This window comes from Pleurodeles waltl, chromosome 1_2 (genome assembly GCF_031143425.1).
Source record: "Pleurodeles waltl isolate 20211129_DDA chromosome 1_2, aPleWal1.hap1.20221129, whole genome shotgun sequence".
NCBI classification, from domain to species: Eukaryota; Metazoa; Chordata; class Amphibia; order Caudata; family Salamandridae; genus Pleurodeles; species Pleurodeles waltl.
The window spans coordinates 137,767,918-137,789,201 of NC_090437.1; the positions used below are offsets into that span (position 1 = coordinate 137,767,918).

The window sequence follows — 21,284 nt, forward strand, 5'->3', positions numbered from 1 at the left end:
ATGCTGGATGGCTCCGCCAAACTCTTAATAGCCCTCTAAATGAAAATCACAATGAAACCTCGTCAAGCACCACTTGTTGGAAGGAATCATAATGAAAAGTTTACAACTTTATCCAACAAAATTAAGCTATATATAATGACCCAATTATAGAAAACACATCGATTCACCATATGTATAGCAAATAACCGTCTATTTTAAAATCAATCATATTTGTTTCCTATAGAATATGAGTGAAAAGCCATCTCGATCACGTCTGAAGATGGCCACTTGATACTATTTATCTTCCCCACTCACACACTTTCCAAATGATCTGGCACTGAAACAATCAATTTGTATCCCATGTGTGTGAATTTGCCTTTCCTCAACTTCTGGCACCTGTCAGCTACTCCTTATTTCAAGTGAGTTAATTCTTGAGCTTTGTTGCATGAGTCATTATTGTGAGCCCCATTTGCAATAATGAATAGGCCTAATTCCCACCTGACTGTTAGCATTGTCTTTTCTTTATCACAGAATCTCTTGGACACATAAAATGGTGTTCTTGGCTCCTCTTCTCCAAGTGCTGGTGCTGAGTGAAGTCCTTGCTGCCCAAGGATGTGTTCCGCCAAACTGTGACTGGCCCAATAAATTGCCATATCGCTCCTGACAGTTTAGAATATGTTTTTGTTAAACTGTGTCCTAATCATAAATACACAAGGGGAAAGCCTACAAAGCTGCTGATGGATGAAACAATTAACATCATGAAAACCCTTCATTAAATGAGACCCTTGAATAATGTATATCTGAAATGTAAGCCTATGAAATCATGTTGGCTCACGTTACAGTCGTTGGGGGGATCACAATGATCAGATAAAGACAGACATGGCATATTTATTGAACAAATTTGGCAATCTGGATCCAGCAGGAGTAATGCCAATCTTCTAAATTCCTAGAATCCACTGACAACCATGCAAACAATTCTATCCTAGTCGGCATTAAACTTGAGAAAAGAGGAGTGGGAGAAGACAAAGATAATGAGGCTTCTATGACACTTTTGAGATAGATAATGTTGACACACAAAAATATAACTTGAAAATATTGAGAATCCAAATATCAACATCCAAGTATCGAGAACACAATAAAACATGATCCAAACAACATAGTGAAAATATATAAAAACAAAATATCACTGAAATTATATATATTTGTGCATATACATATATATATTTAAACATATATATCACATCACTCGCGCCCCGCCATGTACAGTTTTTCGTCAAAAATGTTCCTGCAAATATTTCATTAATGTTATCAAAGATGTTATCAGAGATTTCATGAGCGCCGTAATTTGTGGGGTAATTAGCAGTGCATGGTGAGGGCGCGAGTTGTATTTACCTTAGGGCACAAGTTATATTTACTTGAGATAACTCTAACAGGTGAATTTCCATGGTTCTGTACGTTTATAATATGAGGCTAACTATAATGTCCCTGTAACTTTTGTTTTTTTAGTGAATATATTTTTTTTTTAACATATAGTAATTTTTATTAGTATACGTTAATTTAACCACCGCCGTGCACGTCAGGCCTTCCCTACATCAAAATATCAGTGCACCCCGAGGAGGTAGTGGTTCCCGGTGCACACGGGGCCATGCGCCCCCCACCCAAACCAAATTTAGTAAATGCCCTGGAGAGGTGGTGGTCTCCGGGGCTATTGGGGGTTCAGGGGACACCCCCATTTAAAAAAAAATAATAATGCACCTGGGACCTGGTCCATCTGGAGGCTTATTAAAAAACAAGTACGAGAGTTTTTTTTACTTCGTGCAAATTCGTTTGTCGCGATTTTGCGGTCATTTCTTTTTTTTTTAAATGCATTTTTTTCCCTGGGTGCCTCTCTCGGAACCCAGCACCAGAACTAAGGGGACACTTTTTTGTGGCACTCTGCTCAAGCTGAGTTCCAAGACGGCTGTCAAAACTTCCTAGTTTGAAGTGTTTGCAGCCTAGCAGGGCTGTGCATTTCCCTGCACGAGCTCATCATTTTTCACAAAGTCTTCTCAATCACACATATCTCAAAAACTACTGAATGGATTTTCACCAAATAAACGATAGCACAATCTCCATACACAACTTTTTTGACCCCCTCCCCTTTTTTTCTGCCCGCTTGATGGATCACCCCGAAGCTTTCCGTGCGCAACAAGAATCACAGCCACTTTTTGAGGAAAGTTTTGTGAAGATTTGTCAATGGTGTCAGAGATATAGGCAAGTCAAAAAACGCTTTTTCATGGCCCTAACTATAACTACCTAGTGGTGACTGCCACTAGGTGATAAATATACACAAATATTATTTAAACATATATGAATACCACAAATAGATCATATAAAAAATAACTTATGATTTTGTAGGTGAAGTCCTTTGTACACAATGACATCTATAATCTTTTAAAAATATATTTAAAATATGTAACAAAAAGCAAAAATATAGAAAAAAAATTACTTCATGCCTTTTGACCGTGCAAAATCTAGGGAAGCTATCCAAAAACTCTCAAAAATACAAAATTTTAAATAAAACATCCAGGTATTTATCCTTGTAAACAGAAATTAAACACATCGACCATCCAGAAATATGTTTCACATTGATCAAAACACCTGTAAAAGAAAACACACGAAATCAAAATACCCCATATAAAAAATAACACATCACAATTTTTTAATAAGGTTGAAACTACAACATTTTTCAATACAATAAAAACACATAATATAAAACATAGTTAGGCAAACAATCGTACTAACATTTTCCTACCTCCCTACATACATACTAAACTTAGAACATAGTTATAATATTACACTTATCATTACCAAGGAACAGCAAAGAGATACCACTAACCTAGCAAAGTAACAACATCCAAAAAACAGTCTACAAAATAACGCAAGCTGTAAACATAATGTTGGAATAACTGGCAAGAAAAAGGGCCATTTAGACCTTAGAAAGCAGTGCAGTAAATGAATGCAAATATTAAGTATACTTTGTAAAAACTGTACATAATGCTTAAAATATGTAAAATGTATAAATAATGTCACTAAGAAAGTCTAGCATATAAATGTAAATATGTATTAACAAATACTGAAAATAGATAAAAAAATAGATTTTGTAATATATAAAAAAAATAAAAAATGAAAATGTAAAATTAAAATGTAAAAAACTGCTAAAATGTGAAAAACAACATGTTTAATTCTGTTTGCAAAAGTGACTACCAATGTATATGTAAATAATATATATACATATATATGTATATAAACTTTAAGCATGTTTGTTAAAAATAAAACATGAATAAAAAAACCTAACTTTATTTACTAGTCTCACTCCAAACTAAGCCACTATGTATAAACTGTTCATGTTTAAGGGGAGTAGTTTTCCTATTCCCACTCCAAACCTAACCATTCTGGGAAAGTGGTTGACTTTGGTGGGGAGGGATTTTAGATGTTATGCATTCCAACTCTAAACTTAACATATTGAGGGAAATGTTGGACTTTGGGAAGGGGAAAGACTAGCTATTCCCACTCTAAACTTAGCCTCATTCAGGAAGGCATTGGACTTGGGGGATGGTGGGTAAATAGATTTACTAGTAACCACATTTGTGAAAGCATTGGACTTTGGGGTTGCTGAATTTACTAGTCCCACTTCAGACTGAGTGACATTGGAGAAAGTGTTTGACTTTGGAGGTTGGGGTTATATTTTCTGTTCCAACTCTAAACTTAACCATATTGGGGAAAGTGCTGGACTTGGGGATGGGCTAGATGTGCCATTCCCACTCCAAATTTAGCCAGATTGGGAAAAGCATTGAACTTTGGAGGGTGGTGTTTTGATTTACTATACCCATGCCAAACATATCTACATTGCAGAAAGAGTTGGATTTTGGAGTGGTTAGATTGGCTATTCCCACTCCAACCTTTGTGGAAATTGTTGTTATGGAAATTAGTGTTTATATTTTTCATTACCACTGCAAATATAGCAACAATGTAGAGTGTTGAAGTTTGAAGGGGTATATTTACTATTACTACTCCCAACTTAACCGCATTGGGGAAAGTGTTAGGCTTTTGGGTGAGGGAGGGGTTTCAATGTCCTATTTCCACTCCAAACTTAGCCACATTGAGCACTGTTTGAGGCGTTGTCAGATTTACTTTTGTCAATCCAAACTTGGTACATTAGAGAAAATGTTTGATTCTGAAGGATTTACATTTACTATTCCCACTCCAAATGTAATCACTTTTAAAATAAGTTGGACTTTGTTGGGGGGTGGGGCAGGTAGATTTATTTTGCGCCCTACAAACTTAACCCCATTGTGGGAAGTGTGGGACCTAGAGTTGTAGATTTATTAACCCTACTCCAAACCCTATAATTTTCGGTAAAGTGTATGGCTTTAGAGGGATTAGGTTTACTATTTCCACTCCAAGCATCCACACTGAGAACGTGTTGGGCTTTGGGGTATTTTAATCTCTCCATAGGTAGAGACTTTGTTGATCAAATTGGATTCTGTGAGATACACATGTATCAACCATGTTTCAAAATGCACACAATAGCAAATAGCATCACATTTAAACAAAACATTGGAAAAAAATGAATAAAAACTCTTAAATTAAAGAAATAGAAACATTGTTTAAACAATCCACAGCAACAGTACCACTTTAATGATGGTTATAAATATTAAAACAATTAAACAATAGCCTAAATTATATTTTCAGAAAATAATACAAACTACATTTACATTAAATATAAATAATATGTTAAACAATATTTATATATTATAAATATATTTTAAACAATAAATTACGTTGAAAACTATAAACATATAAAAATCAATGTAATAACAAATTATTGCTTTAACAGTTTTAAAAGATTTTTGAAAATTATATTCTTAACATATTTTTCAAAAAAAAATTTAACACAATTTCAAAAATGATATAAAACATTTAGAATTAAACATATTTTTACAAACATAACATTTGAAAATGTTATAAGAATAAAACATTTAAAAACACTTTGCATTAAATTCTCCTGAAGAACTTACAAGCAGTTCCTAAATATTAAATAACACACATACTACAAATTAAAATAAAACAAATAAAATTAATGATTTTTATATTAACAATAATAAATAGCAAAAATGATATTATATAAAGTAGTTAAAACACAATAATATTTACAATGTCAAAAAATTAAGACATATTCTGAGCCATGGTATATTATCCCCAATACTTGTGACATTGTGATAATAGTGTAATGTTATTAAAGACTCACAATATTTTTTATACAGTTAAAAGGTAGAACACCAGAATTAGACACTGGATAGCTTCATAGTTGGACTCACTCTTCATAAAAGAAGCACTGATATCTAAAACAAGAAGTAACTGTGAGTATTTCCTGTTCACTATCCCTAATATGACATAGGATGTACTTTGTGACAATCTTTGTATTTCCTACCCTGCGTAGCTGGTTAAAACTCTGAGACTGCGCACAACTGAAATCTCTATTTATGGATGCAAGGAAATACCTGCACTACAATACTTATTCCTATATTCATAACTATTTTCAGTGATTCATAAATGAAGTCTTTTTCTGAGTAATTGGTTTTGTATCCAGAGTGGTTTTCTGAATCCAGTAAGTTTTTGAATACTTCCAAGCACTGTGCTTAGAATTTCAAACTCAGGCAACAAGTGTCTCACTGAGTCAAGTAACTATTTTGATTGCCTAGCAAATATAACTAGGAAACACAAGGAATTTATATTGCATGAACCCAAGATGGCTACCACCATTACAGGTCTCATGGTGTGCTGTGACATATAGTCTGTCTTGACTGATCTGCAAGTTTTGCATGGTGATCTCTTATACTGTGAAAGACCCATACCCTTTTAAAGTTTAGTGGAATGCGTTTATTATTAACTCGTCCTTAGGTACATGTGAGCTCAGTCAGCACATGATAACAAATTGTTCCTCTTTCCTTGAAAGTCTGTGACCTGGAAATTACATGTAAAGATGACAGTGAAGAATTTGCAAACAGGAAAACAGTGGTCAGTCTTGATCCATTCCTTAAGAGAACTCTGAATTACTTTAAGGACCTTCACAGATGGTAAGGGATCAAATAATGACTGGAAGGTGATAATTGCTGTGTCTTTGAGAAAAAAAAAAGTTCCTCACATCTTTTGAAATAAGGTTTTAACAAGCCTTTTGAGATTTAAAACCCCACCATCTAGCCCTCCAAATTCAAACCAGGTCAGTAACCTCCCGAAAAGCTTATGTTTAATGGTCTGGGAATGTGAAGGCTCCTGGATTGAACCCAACCACCCCCACCATTGCCTTTGTATTGTGGGTAAAAACTGTGGAGATAATGGTATTGCTAATGACACTAATGTGGCGCAAGGAAGCACTATGAGGTGCTAGGCCCTCTTAAATCTGGGCCCATGTATTTAAGGTAACATTGAAGGATGTCCCAGAGGAAAGTGAATTTGAGACAGAGAATAATTTGGAGGTGTAGGACACCTTAACATGTCAACTAAAAGACGAAAAGACGCTGTGAACTTCAAAAATCGATATTTTTTTGCCAAAAATAATGACCAGGAATCACAAATACCATCTCAGAATGACAAATCATTGCAGAAGGTGGAGGGCCTCTCCAAAGGGGAATGCGCATTGAGGGTCACCCTAAAGACTCTGCATAGAAAATGGATGAAGTAAACAACAAAGAAGGACGTGTTGACTTTAAGCTACTTGAAGGCAGGCTTTACGCTCTTAAAAGCATCTCAGGAAAACTAATGGAATAATGCAGCTCCCGGAAGGCCTAGAAAAGGAAAATGTTTTTCAGTAATTTACAACACTATGCTGTGGCATCCATTAACAAAATAGGGAACAACATTGAAAAACCTCAAAACAAAGTAAAGAAAAAATAATTATGTGTTATCCATACACTGGGTCTGAGGAAAGTTTGGTGGAAGTGATTATGAATTTAAAAATGCACAGAATTTGGCCTCATATAAGATTCAAAGGTAAATTAAAACAAGCTTTCAGAACTCCCACCAGGCTGTAGAGGAATATAAACAAGGAATATTTGTAGTGTTGATCAACTTATGTAAAAAGAGAGCAAGGGGTAAATAATGAAAGGACAGCTGGCCTGGACCCAGAAACCACTCAAAAACAAAGCACCAATTGCATGGTCGTTCTGCTTTTTCAGTGAGCCTTGCTGCTTACTATTATCTCTTTTAACTGCACTTTGTGGGTGCCCTTTTTGCTTGGAGCTGCTCTCAAGCCCCCATTTCAGTGAAGTATGGTCTCAGAAACCCAATTTTGGTGGTCCTACCCTGTGGTGGTATAAATTGCGGGATGATTTTGATGCAGCATGGCGGCACTCTTGATGGGCACACAGTCTACTGCCCTTGTGCTGTTTGTTATTTGTCACCACTGGACATCCAGGAACCTGTTGGATCTCTTAAATTGACCCAACAGGTTGATCCAGCCAAAACATCTCCAGCGTATGGACCTATGTTTGGAACACCCTTGGAAAAAGCTGATAACCAGAAATGCCCTGCAAACCATGAATCCTGTCTTGTACTCCACATGGGAGACTTGAATTGCAGCATCAGTTACAAAAAGGTATGGCAGTAGTTCCTGAGGGGGGGGGGGTGCGTTTGTCTTTGAATCTACCTTACCTAAATTATGCAGGAAAAGGAGTCAGTGTGCCACATTATCTGACACTGTAGCCCACTTGACCTCTTAATAAAAATGACTTGGATGTATACATATTCCCTACCTAACTGCTCATTCTCACTTTTTTTTTACCAAAATCAGTTTAGAATTCTACTCTCATGGCTTGCTTGATTGTTTTACATTTAAACAAGCAAACTGTGATTCTTGATGTTTAATTCTGGATTCTAAAGAAAACTATTTTGGAGACATTGCTCTTAAGCCTGTGGGTCCTGCTTCATTAGATGTAATAAATTCAACATTGACTTCTCTTGTTAGATTGAGTCACAGAAACCATGGCACTCCTCCAGTTATTTCACTTCAACCACCAATAGCACAGATGAACTCTTTACATTCAGTACTCAGGGAAAATGAAATCAGTGATGGCTTAAGTCTTTATCGCAAAAGGCTCAGTCAAAAGTAAGGCATCTATCAGTTGAAAATGCCAAATGCCAACAACTTTCATAATATCTATAAGGAGTGTACTGTAAGCCCAACTTTCAAATCCGCTACTGATTTGGCAAATAAAACATTTCAGGAGTATCCAGTCCCTCTATTAAGATGGGAAAAGTACCAACTTGTTTTTAGTCAAATGTCAGAGTAACCCCTGGTCTAAATTGTGGAAGTGGGCTGTTTGGCTAATACATACCCCAAACAAATCACATTAGAAATTCCAAATTAAAAGTAAAGAAAGGAATTCAGCACTACTGTTAGTTTTTAACTTAAAGCATGCAGATCAAATTCCAAAAATGGCTCATGATTTATTACTACATCTCAAACTAAATAAAGAAAGACAATTGCTGAATAACCATTGTCTATAGTCAAATTACTTATGTATATACATTGAGTTATAGTGCCACATGATTGCTCCCGTCCTCTAAAACACTAGATTGAAACTCTACCCTACCTTTCTTCATTGAATAATTCTGCAGGGTGTGGTAGAAACACCACATACTTCTGCTTGCCATGATGAGCAGACTGTTGAGTTGTTACTCAGCCATTCTTGATTACACGTTTGCAGTTTGGAAAAATTTCTACTCGTCATCCATTTTGGAATTTTCCAAGGACTCCTGAGTGACCATCTTCCTTATATCATCAACATTGATGATCTAATTTAAATCATATGTTTTGCTGGGGTAAGGCATATAAAGATCCTTTATAAGCATAAATATCTTGACTATTCTACAAAATCTATACACCCTTAAAATTTAAACGAACCTTCCTTCGAAAATCTAGTGGCAGTAATCAATTGCATAAATGCATTTAAATAACAAACAAACAAGCTTTATTTGGTCAACATAACCATCAAAGCAACCATAAAACAATTTAAGCTCGTAGAAAAGTTAAAACATATACAAAATTAAAAGACATTCAACTATTGCAATAAAATATAAAACCTCCCACTTCGTACCTGTAACATACTTATGTACAAAATATTTGAAAATGTTTTTTTAAGAAAACAAGTTCATATATGCCAGGCGGCCACAAGGAACTTGCTAACCGCAAGGATTAAGAAATTGGAAGTGTCACTTCTTAAAATCCTTAAAGCAGTGTGGCAAGTTGTATGAATTTGACTGGGGAATGGAGTATGCCAGACAGAAAAACATAAAATGTTCAACAGATTCCATACTGTCACAACAGGCAGAGCATAAATCAGAAGTTGAAAGTGATCCCCAACTACCTGTTATAGACAGCAACGGTAAGCACCCGAACTGAAAACGAGCATAGAAACTCTTCCCCAGTAAGTCAGGTATAAAATCTAAATAGGGTTCATACTGAGGATACCACTTGAAGTCAATGAATAGATTGGTCAACCGACCATATGATTTACAGCAGATGAGATTATTTCTTACATGGGACCAATAAGCTGCTTTCAGAATAGATTTATGTTTTTCACTAAATTTTGGGGGTTCTCCCTGTAGCTTCCCAGCCCGAAAGTGCGAAACTATTTTGACACATGTCTAAACCAAAGAATGGAAACTACATTCAATCTTTTTTAGTAAATCAAGAAGGGAGTCCTTATATATGACAAGTTCAGGGGTAGTCCAAATACTTATCCAAAAAAGTAAGGGTCTTAAAGCTGTTAGATCAGCAATGCGATTAATCCAGAGATCCAGAAACACCGGAGTCAGGGGTATGCTACGTGGGGACGCAATTAAATCCCTAGCAAAATTATTTTTGCCCACAGATAATCTTTCACTATTGCAGAACCCCCACATCTCAGCACCCTACGCCTTTGCCAGATAGATTTTGATAGCTGGAGATACAGCTTTGGATACAGAGCTTTTCTAGAAACGCAGGACAGCGCCCGCCTTATGCTGGAGAAGACCCACACTTTTGCAAATCTGGTCCTCCCAATGTAGATTATTTGATATCCTCATGCCCAAATAGTCTATTGCTCTAACCTTACTTAAGGGAATCCCATCCAAAATGAAGGTACATCTCCTAATTGATTCTGGACTGGACACCATTTATTTGGTTTTGCTAACATTCAGTTCCAGGCCATAATCTACACAGAATGATTTAAGCCTATCAATAAGAATCTGTAGACCCATTGGGGTCTTAGAAATAAAAAGAGAATTGTCTGCAAAAAGTAGGATAGGGATTTTCTGTGCATTTAGAGAGGGGGCATCATTCTGACAAGAAGACAAACATTTTTACCATGTCATTTATAAATAAAGTAAATAAGGTTGGAGCCAAGACACATCCCTGGCGAATCCCCCTCTGAAAGGGAATATGTTCTGTTAACTCTCCCTGATTACCCCATCTCACCTGAGCATATGTATTTTCATGTAACCATTGTAAAAGATGAATTATATTGATAGGAGTACCCATTCTGTGTAACACACCCCATATTGTTTCTCTGGGGACCATATCGAAAGCAGATCGAAGGTCCACAAAAACAACATATAGATATTGCTTGGCAAGGACTACATATTTCCAATATAAGAGCATCAGCCTAAAAACATGATCTATCGTACTGGTTTTTGGCCGAAAACCCGCTGTAAAGGAGATAACACCTGAAAATCTTGTACCCAACTTAGTAGCCTTTCCAAAAGCTGTTTAGCAAAACTTTTCTGTAAATTATCAATAAGGCTGATAGGTCTGTAATTGGCTGGGGAACTTACATCGCCCTTTTTGTAAATAGGAATTATTTCAGCACCTTTCCAAGTACTCAGTATTGGACCCCCGCTGCAATTTTATTCGAAATCAGATCTATATACCAGGACAATATTATTGGTTCTGATTTGTATAAATCTCCCGGAATCTTATCCTGACCCTGCGCTTTACCATATTTTAAATAATTAATTGCTGCTGTAGTTTCCTCTAGAGTAAAAGTAATTGGATCTTCAAAAGTACAGATATCCAGTGCTGGTATATCCGGCGAATATCTCGTTCTAACCAACAGCGGAGAAACTGGATCATAGGTTGAAAAATTACAACAATTAGCATAAGTTTAGTAAAATAATTCACCCAACTCTCAGGTTGAATATGATTGCTTATATTGCTCTTGCTCCCTCTTTGTCTTTTAGACAATAGTTTCCAGAATGTCATGTTATCAGTAAGTTTAGTTGCATCAAGCAAATTCTGCCAAATTGAGTCTTCCCAATTTTTCTTTGCTTGTATTGTGATCTTCTTATGAGTACGTCTAGCTGATTGAATCACCCCTTGAGAGCTGGTCATAATAGCTGTTTTTAAAGCAGACTTGGCCTTTGAGCAGTCCTTATTAAACCATACATTTAAATAATTTTGCCTGAGTGAATGGACTGGAAAGGCCTCCAAACATTTTGACGATGGGTTGTGTCACTTTTTTGGCACAACCTGGTTGCAAAATCTATTCTAGGATTTTACTAAGCCATGTAAAATTCTATTTGCATGGATTAGCCTGGCTTTGTAAAAACAAAAGTGACAAACTGCAGCGCATAGCGCTGCCTTGCATTATATTGCATCACCCAGGTGTTACATGAGTGGAGTACTGGGGTTCCTGTGCATCCACCAGGCATTTTGAGGGACATCCATATTTCTAGCCCAGTGGCGGCTGGTAGATTGTAAAAGTGGTGAAGTGGAAAGTAACAAACACCTTTCTGCGTTAGGCACAACACAATTTAAATGTCTCTAGAGGGCACACACTTGCTCCGACCCCTCACCAAGTGCTGCCACACATTAGGGAATATAAAAAGACCACAGGGCTCCTCCACTGCTTGAAAGTATCCTGTGCAGATGCAGTCAAGGAAAGCTGCAAGCTGCTGTGGAGGAGAGAACATTTAAAAGGCTGTCTCCCTAAAGGTACTCTCGAAGGTGGGTCTGCGAAGTGGATCTGAAACCGCTTTAATGATCGTTACATAGAGGGGTGTGCTCAGCTCCCATGTGTTGGGCAGCAAAAGGATTATTTTAGAACCAAAATGCTTGGCTCACATAACTCCAGAAACAAATGCTTTTAATTACAGCGAGCATTTCCACTTTTGAGTGAGGGGGATCAAATCGTCCGGCGCACAGTTTCAAGGCTATGCCTTAGATTATTTGAAGAGCTGTCTTTCGGGCAGTGGTGGGCGTCCTATACCTGGCTTTGGGATGTCATCTAGTGCCACTCAAAGGAGTGAGATGGACAGAGTCCGGAGGAGGGCTTCTGGGCACTTTAGTTCTGCCTACTCCATCTAACAAACATACATACATGGTGTCCAGCTTCTCTCAGGGGCATAACACAGCCCCCTATGATGCAAGGGTCCCAACCTCCCAGGGGGACCTAATCCTTCAGAGTGGCTCTCTACACTCCAAGGCCTATGGGTTTATGTGAGATTTGAGAGGCTCAGGGACCCCTAATCACATTTTGCATGGGGGCATCACTTAAAGTTATGCCACTGGTTTTACCCGTCACACTTAACCCTGACCCTAGTCCGCTGAGATTCTCAAGTATATGAGGGAAAAATTAAATAGCAGAACTACTTAAACTGTCAGTCTTCAACTGTACCTGTATCTGGTTCTTTAAACCAGCTCTCGCATCCAGCACATCAACAAACAGTTGGTGCATCCGCCTGACAAGCGGAGCCTGCACATATAAATCATTTAATCAGCAACCATCTTACCAAAGGAGGTCTATTAACCAACGCCTTGACATTTTTTAAGACAAAAGACCAGAAAACTGAAATCTTTTCTTTTCACCATTCCACTATATAACTTCACACCAGCAGCAGAAAGGCTGGTTGTCTGTAGCACAGTCCGATGCCTCACCTGTGTGCCAGAGTCCCCTCTAGCCATCATTTCAAACACAATCATATAAATAACCAATATGTCTGAAACCCAGATTTTTACAATCTGTAAAAACTCCGAAAGCAAGGATGAGCCTGTTTCAACTGCCACGGCATTTCTTCCACTGCCACAGCAAGGTGCGTTTTACAACAAGGACTGCAATGTCACAGACTTCCTGCTATGCCATATAGTACCAATGTGTGAGCCCTCATAACACCCAGCTCACCCTCAGTATCTGACTTGGCAGCTGACCTTCCTACACGCTTGTATAAATAGACTGACGGAACTGCAGGGGAGAGTCCTCCCTCATGGGCAAAGGGACGAAAGATGGCCAATCACTGTGTGGCTTGAGATGAAGCCACACAATGATTGGCTATGGTCTTTAATATGCCCGCCTCTGCACACACCGCCTGAAGATAATCACATCACAGCCAGTCCTTGCACTGCTAACAGGCTGTTTATAGTAGTAAACAGAATGAGAGCCTCACAAGGATTGGCTAGAGCCAGGTACAGACAGCCCTCCGTTGAAGACTAGGTGGTAGTGCTGCCTTCCCTTTCTCTGCCTAATACAACACAAGTTCAAGGGGCAGAAGTGTGCATGCAGGCCTGGACACAGTAAGTGATCTATCCAACCCGACACACTCACTTGAGTTTATCCCTAGCCTGCCAATCAGATAGGCTATGCCCAATGCCCTGACCAAACAGCAGCGCCATGGATGAGGTAATTTAAAAAAATAAAATAAATAAGGAGCATAATAAACAGTACATTATGTGACAGCCCAGAGGGGGCAGTGGGGCAACACCTTTATGCTTGTAAGGAGAAACCTCCACCGGTGCCTATCCGAGGCTGTTTCTCTTATGTACTTCCTATTAGTATGTTAGCTGCATTATGCTGCACACATATAAAGAGGAATACACCTCAAAAGATTATTTTTGTGCCTGAAAGTACAGCTTCCTGAACAAACACTGTCCCAGCCTTAAAGCAAGAACACTTGTGTCATGGTTCAAGAGCTCCTGCGTGGGTACTAGGCAGCCCAAAGTGTACTTGTACACGTAGAGAGCTGAACAGCACCATATCTTTGTAAATATTGAATAGTGCTGTTCTCTCCCTTTCATACAACACAGAGCAGCAACCTCCCTTTCTGCATTGCGTTGCTTGCATCCTTAGCAAATCCTGTCTGGGATTTAATAGATGTCCCAAAATTTTAAATAATTTTGGGTCTTTCCCAGTTGCACAAATATAATCCTAGTATAGATTGGTTAAATTGTTCTCTTAAATTTTCTTCGAGCTCTGTAAGGTGAGTTGAATCATGAAAATAAAAAAATTATTGCAATATCAGACAAGTGTGGGAAAAAATCATTGCCCAACTGTATCAAGAATTCTAAATTTGGGTGACATTAAGAGCCTCATTATGAGTCTGGCCGACTTCAGCCTGCCAGACTAGCAGTAGCGGTTGGACCACTGCACTCCTGTTGGTCCATCTGACACATTACGACCTTAATGGTTGGACTTCCAGTGGACTATTGCCACCGCCAGGAACATGGTTCCCGACATTGTGGCTGCGGTTGAAGTTATGGTCAGCCACGACGGCTCTGAGTTCAGCACTGCAGTGCTGATCACGAGCCTCCTTTCCACCAGCCTTTAATTTTGCTGTCCTGCCATGAAAAGGCTGGCAGAAAGGAACTGCTTGGGGCCACGGGGGTGGATGGCCTGCATGGCTCATGTTGTGGGCAGTGGAGGGTCTCCCCTGCCCAGCACCCTCGGAATGCACAGCGTCTGCTGCTGTAGACTATGTGTATTCTGAGGGTGCTGGGGCACCCTCAGTGTGACTGCATTTCCCACGGCTCCATGAGAAGCCGAGGCCAATGCCGCCTCATGATTTCCACTGGGCTGACTGGTGGAAACCTCAGATATCTGAAGTTTCTGCTGGTAGCCCAGTGGAAACCTTGTAATCGATCTGGGAGGTGTGGGGGCGACAGTCAGCACACCAACCTCATACTCATTTTGCCCCAGTAAGGAATTTGATTGTTGTGTCTATTTGCAGAGTAGTTCCAATATTCTGTGTAGTCGCGTTTATCGACACATAGAGGAGAATTAACATTTAAATAGAGTGAAAATCACCTAGTTCTGTGAAGGAACCCCAGTGCTTCTTATAGTTTGCAAACGTTTAGAGGTGATTCATTAATTATTTCTCCTAAATCGTTTTCTCCCATAACCAAATTGCTACAGAAAGTGGCACAGTTTGTTTGGATTGACAAGGCTGAAAAGGTCTTCAATTGTCAAAGCGTAGTTTTGCTACTGCACCCACTCCACATTGCCCAGAAGTTAGTGAACATTTTTATTGGAGAATTATACATCTCAGGTTGCAATAAGAGGAGAGATGTCCCTGTTGAGACGGGAAAATTACATCCAGCAGCATTTGTTCCTAAGAAGTTGTCTCCTGCTGAGAGTAATTCTTGACGTTCTTCGAGTGCAGGCAGGGAACCATTTGTTAATAAGGTGGATTTAGAAGAGTGGAGACTATCAATTGCTAAGGCCTCAACATACAGTAACCATTATAACTGATCATCATAATCTACAATTGTTTAAATCAGCACAAGCTCTTTCTGCCTGACAGTTAATGTGGTCTTACTCTTTTAATGAGTTTGACTTTGTTGCCCGCATGGACAACAATGAAGGTCTAGTCCTAAAATGGTCCAAAAAATGCATGAGAATGGCAATGTTACCCAATTAAATCCCTTTTTTGCATCGAGGAGAGTCATCCCTTCAGCCTTACCCTGTGCTGTGAAAATACTGGGTAACACAATGGGATGACCCAGCTTTGTACAATGTATGGTGTCCTTCTGAGCTACAGAGCCATTGTGCATAGTGTCCACCCACTGCCCAAACCATGGTAAGAGTCTATCTGCAAGAATCGTATAACAAATTTGTTATCAGAGTTAATCAGTGATATAGGCCAGTAGGAGCTGCAGTTGAGGGAATCTTAAGGAACAATACCATGTTAGTTTTCTTTCAGGAGAGAGGGACTTCATATCCATTATTACACAACGAACTAAAGAGAGTCAATAGGAGAGAACAAGAGTTGAAAAATAATCTTGAAAAAGTCTACAGGATAAAATCTGGACTTGTCACTTTCCCCAAAGGGAGGTAATTTATTGCTCTTTAGATCTCTTGCTTCTAATTGGTGTTTCCAAAGAGTGTCACTTTGATTGTTCTTGAGTTATTTCAAACATGTTTGTTGGTCAGTGCGCACTGATTTATACCTTAACTGTTTTTAGTTATATTTTAGTAGTAGTAAGCAGGTTCGTGAACAGTTATAGGGCTAATATTTGAGTATGGTTACATAAAAAGCACTCAAGTTCACTTTGTATTTTTATTAGTGATGTGCTTGCTGTTCATGGGTGAACCTGTCCTACTTGCCCCTAGTTATTGTAAAGGACAAAGTTGTCTCCCTTATTAAAGCTAGGTTTTTGTTAATTTGCACGTAACCTGTGATTATTTTTGTTTTTTAAACTTGATACATGGAATCCATTAACAGGTTTCTATCAAATGTCCTATATTCAAATGAATACATCTTTCAGATATGTGCAACATTAAGAGTTACTATCAGATACTACAGGTGGGTGTATATGGAGAGAGGTTCTGTGACACTAAGAAAACATTTCTAGTAGAATACGATTTATGTTTGACCAAGTAGGTGAATCCAAAGCATGTGTCATGAGAATGCCACCAAGTATCTAGTAGTCCTAATGAGAACTTGATAAGTAAAAGAGCAGTACAAGACTGTCTTAATCGAAAGGTTGAATTTGAAGAGTCCCTTCTTGGATCATTACTGAGATTGATATTGTTACATACTAGAAATGGGCCAGTACAGGTAGCTAATTCAAGTAATAATTGCTTAAACATTGTGTGATGGTCTGTATTTGAGGCATGTATCTTACAAATTGTATTTGGCATTAAGGGCCTGATTTATTGTTTGGCAAATGGGGTTACTCCTTTTACAAACGTGACGAATACCCTTTCTGCAGTATTATGATTCCATAATAGCCTGTGGAAATCGCCATATGGCTGATGGTATATCCGTCAAGTTTGACAACCTTGTGAAAACCTGGTAATTGGACAACTCCCTCCTTAACTAGTAGCAGAATCCCCCTAGCCAGAGTTTCTTGTTGTGTAGCAGCTACCAGACTGGTATCCCAATCGACCCAGCTTTCCCTTGTCATGTCTGGATGAATTTGTCTCCTAAAGGCACAAAACATCAGGTGCTAAGTACCTAAGTTCTTCATGCACCATGCAGAGTTTATTGCAAAAACAGAGACCATTCATATTCCAGGTGAGAATTCTTATCTCATTTTAAGTTGCCTGTTTGCCCTGGATGTTATGGAGTCTACCCTGGCATCTTAAAGTCAATTATATTACCTCTGTAGGAATGTGTCTTTCGTTTCTTTTATGCATGGCCCATAAATCCAAAGCACACAACTCACCTTTTCCCTTCTTTAACCCTGTTCGCCCATGAGGAGATTATATTGCTCTCAATCTCTGTCTACACTAAGAAGGTCTCTAAAAGATTGTGGTAGTGTTTCAAGGAATCCAAAAGGGAGTGCTAAATCAGTCATGTGAACCTGAACCCCACTGAGAAAGTTAATAAAAAGGCAAGAAGGGCAGATAGCTTTAAAGGTACATAATTTAGAATACTTGGTATTAATAAGGTTCATTTGTGAGAGGCTTGTTAATTGTCTTACAAGCCACTTTTGTCCTGTACATCCACCAGTCCTCTGGTCTGTTCCATTGAGGTGCACATGTAAGTGTGCAAGCCTTTTAAGCCTTTCAGATAGGCTTTTTCCTGAAAGAAGAGGTTGGCTCCTACTCACTGAAATTGTGGAGTAAATGTTCATATCTACCAGCGATGTTCGACTGTCCAATGACAAAAGTTTGAGAGGATCAGGAAGGTGTGTGCACCACCCTTGTCCAGATTTGAGGGGTGAACTGCATGACAAAGCAATTGTAAAATAAAAAAATATATATCTATGCCACCTGAGCATATTAGGATTGCTGATGGACATGTTTCCTTTTGAATATCTGGAAAGGAATGTGCTTGTTGTAGCTGGCAGCTTATGTCCCACTCTTTTAGATTCTGACGTGATCTCTGAAATAATCGAACAATGAAGCCCCATGGACCATCACCAGCTTTCTTCATTGCTGATTGCTGCGGTGCATTTGATTTTCTGTGTCTCACATTTTGGCTAAAATCTCACTGGTTCTCTTCAGTTCTGTCAAAACCTGTTTTGCAGTAATTTGTTTAGTCTTCTAACCAGTGGCGGCTCCCCTCTCCCTCCCCTCCCCCACCATAGCAGCAGAAGTGGCAAACCTTTCACAAGGAAGGGACAATAAACCAAGTTTATTGCCCCTTTCTTGTGAAAGGGGTAGGGCCATGGAGTGACGAGAAGTGCGCATGTATGTTTGGCCAGCTATCGCGGGCTGGACAAACATAAAGGCCCAGTAGGCTTTCTCTAGCCCGGCAACACAGTTGCTGGGTTGGAGAGAGCCTGCACAGGCTCCCAGTCTGCCTGGAAGCTCCCTGGGTGGGTGCACCCAGCCAATCCTGACACTGGGATTGGCGCAGGGCAGGCTTGGAGCCTGCAGGAGAGGAGCAGCATGATGTGGCAACGCGGCGCGGGAAGGTAAGTGTATTTAAAAAAAAAATCCCCTAAGCCGCCCGCCCCCTTTATGACCCGTGAGACGCGATTGCTTCTAACCTGCTAGTACGTTCCTTGATCTCATAAATGCAAGTGTTGATGTGTGACATCTGTTTGGAAATCTACAGTTTGTGTTTTTAAATTGGCTGTTCATAGGACAGCTTATTGTGGCACTGCAATGTTTGCTTTTTGACATTTCAATAAGCGCTATTTTCATACTTCAGTCCTTTTCAGTGACTTTAGAAGCTGGGAGAAATGAATTGTGATAAGACACACCAACTTGTGTTATGGGGCCAACCGCCGAACCTTGAGCTTGGAAAGGAGCATTTACACCAGTCTGATCAATAATTTCAGTCCCAATATTCTCTAACAATCCTCTAATGTTCATGTTGGCAATGCTGACAGCAGAGAGAAGAAAGGCTGGTGCAGGGCTGTGTGTAGAGCGGGGAGCAAAAGCAGATCTGTCCTTGTCCCTAAAGCCACCTTGCTGTTTTTAACTTTAGGTTTATGAGCTTTTTTGTCACTAGCAGAGCCATTCACAAGAGCCTCCTTCATTAGTTAAATGTATATGCTACATTGTTACCTGCAACAATGAGCAGTTCTTATTATCGGGTGCAAAGATTTCCTCATAGTGAATGGCTGCAATAGCTTGTTCACTCACCTCCCCTTCTGCTTAGGGTCCTAGGATGTGCCATTCTTAGACCTCATCTGAAACCCACTATTTATATTGGTTTGTTAGCTGCCAACTTTGTTAAAAGTGGGTGCCTTTTCTGCAGAAAGAAATGTGTCATTGTCTACCTCATGAGCTATGGCTGTTAATGGAAAGATCCCTGAGACATTGATTTTACTGCCAACTTTGCTGACTGCCGAGTCAGCTGTATGTCTCTGCATCTGTTAGGCTCTTATGCCTCAACATAATTAATTGGGAGAAGCTCAGTCCAGGCCCTGCTCATAATCCACCCTTCAAGAACACTGCTACACTAACCGCCAGTGTCTTGCAGTGTACACAAGTCCCATGAGTGAAGTAACACTGACAAGGAGCATTGAGTGGTTATCAGCAGGTTACCTTCTTCCTCTCTTAGCTGTTTTGTTTGAAATGTACTTTGTTTGCAGCCCTTCACTTGAGATGCTAAAAATGTTCTCTGCTGGTCAGACCTTGCAATACGGTCACATCACATCATTCTCATTGTGCTGCCATCTTCCATGGTGAACACTCCTTCAGAATTTTCTTTAAGTGAAATGTGCTCTGTGAAAGTAGAACTGCTCTCTCAAGATATCTCAGCCTTGCCTGTATTTGAATCTGTTCATGAAGGACCTGAATTGTCATGGTTGTGTAGTTTATTTTTTCAACTCGATCTCCAGGAAGCCGCACTCTTCTTTGCTGGCTCCAAATTGGCCATCGCAGGTCAAGCTTCACTTCCATTCCTTCTTGTGGAGCAGAGAGCAAGTACTGATTGAATGAACTTAATTATTGTCCATCCACTGCTCGCACTGTGATGGAGGTGTTATATTTTCTTTCCTGTCCCACCAATCCCTTCTCCCTGTTGCTGCACCCATTTGGTGTTCCCTCCATCCTCCATTGATCCTTCCTTGTTTTGCTTTTCTTCCTCCCATTGTTGCTGCTCCTACCATCCTTCCCTCACACCTCCCGCATGTTGCTACCATGCCATGTTTTGTCAACATATTGCACAGCAACACAGGCTGCTGTGCAACATGGCTTTAAAAAACACACTATGGCACGGTCAATGCTGCCTATGTAATAGCTCTTTTTCTCCTTGATTTTAAGACATATTGCACATCAGGTCGTGCTGCTGTGCAAAATGTCTAAAAATACATTGTCAAAGCTAAAAGATCTCACATAGGTGAGACCTTTTGGCTTTGCCAATGCTTGTTATTCTGTTTATGAACTTCAGCAGGCATGTGATATATACATCTATACCAGCTGTGATATTCTTTGTCAGTTACTGCCCTATTATAAAATAAATACTATGTTCCTACTGTAGTTTTGCAGGAATAACGATTTTTGTAAATGTGTATGTCTTCAGGTGTCTATAACTCATCCTAATGATATTTTAAATCTTTCTAAATTTCATTTAGAGATGACCCATACATGGACAACAGCAGACACCGTCCGCATGTACAGGTATGAAAGAAGTATTTGTAGCTGATCATGGCATTTTCTTTAGATAATATATTTGTAATGAAACATTGCTGTTTGAAAAAACATAAGCCTCGACTCGCAATACCACTTAAATGATCGGTATAGGATGTGTGCATTTTGGGTTGTTGATTAATCTCTTTGGTGAGGTGTAAGTCTGGCATTTCGTGCTAGGTTCAAAGACGGTTTTCCATGCTCCAGCGATAAATTGCTGCATGGTCTGTTGGATGTGTGAAGCCGAGCAGGCTGGCGGAAGGAGAGGCACACCTTTATCCAGCCTCCTGCATTCCTCTGTACTGAGCTATTAACTGTTTCAGAGCAGTGCTATCTACAGTTTCATGATGTTACATGGGGGCATTTTGAGTTAAATGTATTAATTCGAGACAATGTAATATTACGAAAACAGGCGATCATCTGTGTTCCAAGTCAGCACACGTGCTCTGATACAGATCCAGTTCTGTACTTCACAACTTGGGG

The 21,284-nt window shown here is 39.3% G+C and overlaps 1 protein-coding gene across 1 annotated transcript in view; it reads left to right on the top strand.

The window, feature by feature from the left end:
* The window catches only part of LOC138253708 (uncharacterized), a 309,351-nt gene that overhangs the window by 163,320 nt on the left and 124,747 nt on the right, over window positions 1-21,284 (top strand). Inside the window, exon 6 of the mRNA XM_069205800.1 lies at window positions 20,747-20,792. Coding sequence (XP_069061901.1) covers window positions 20,747-20,792 — 46 coding nt within the window. The remainder of the gene's footprint in view (window positions 1-20,746; window positions 20,793-21,284) is intronic.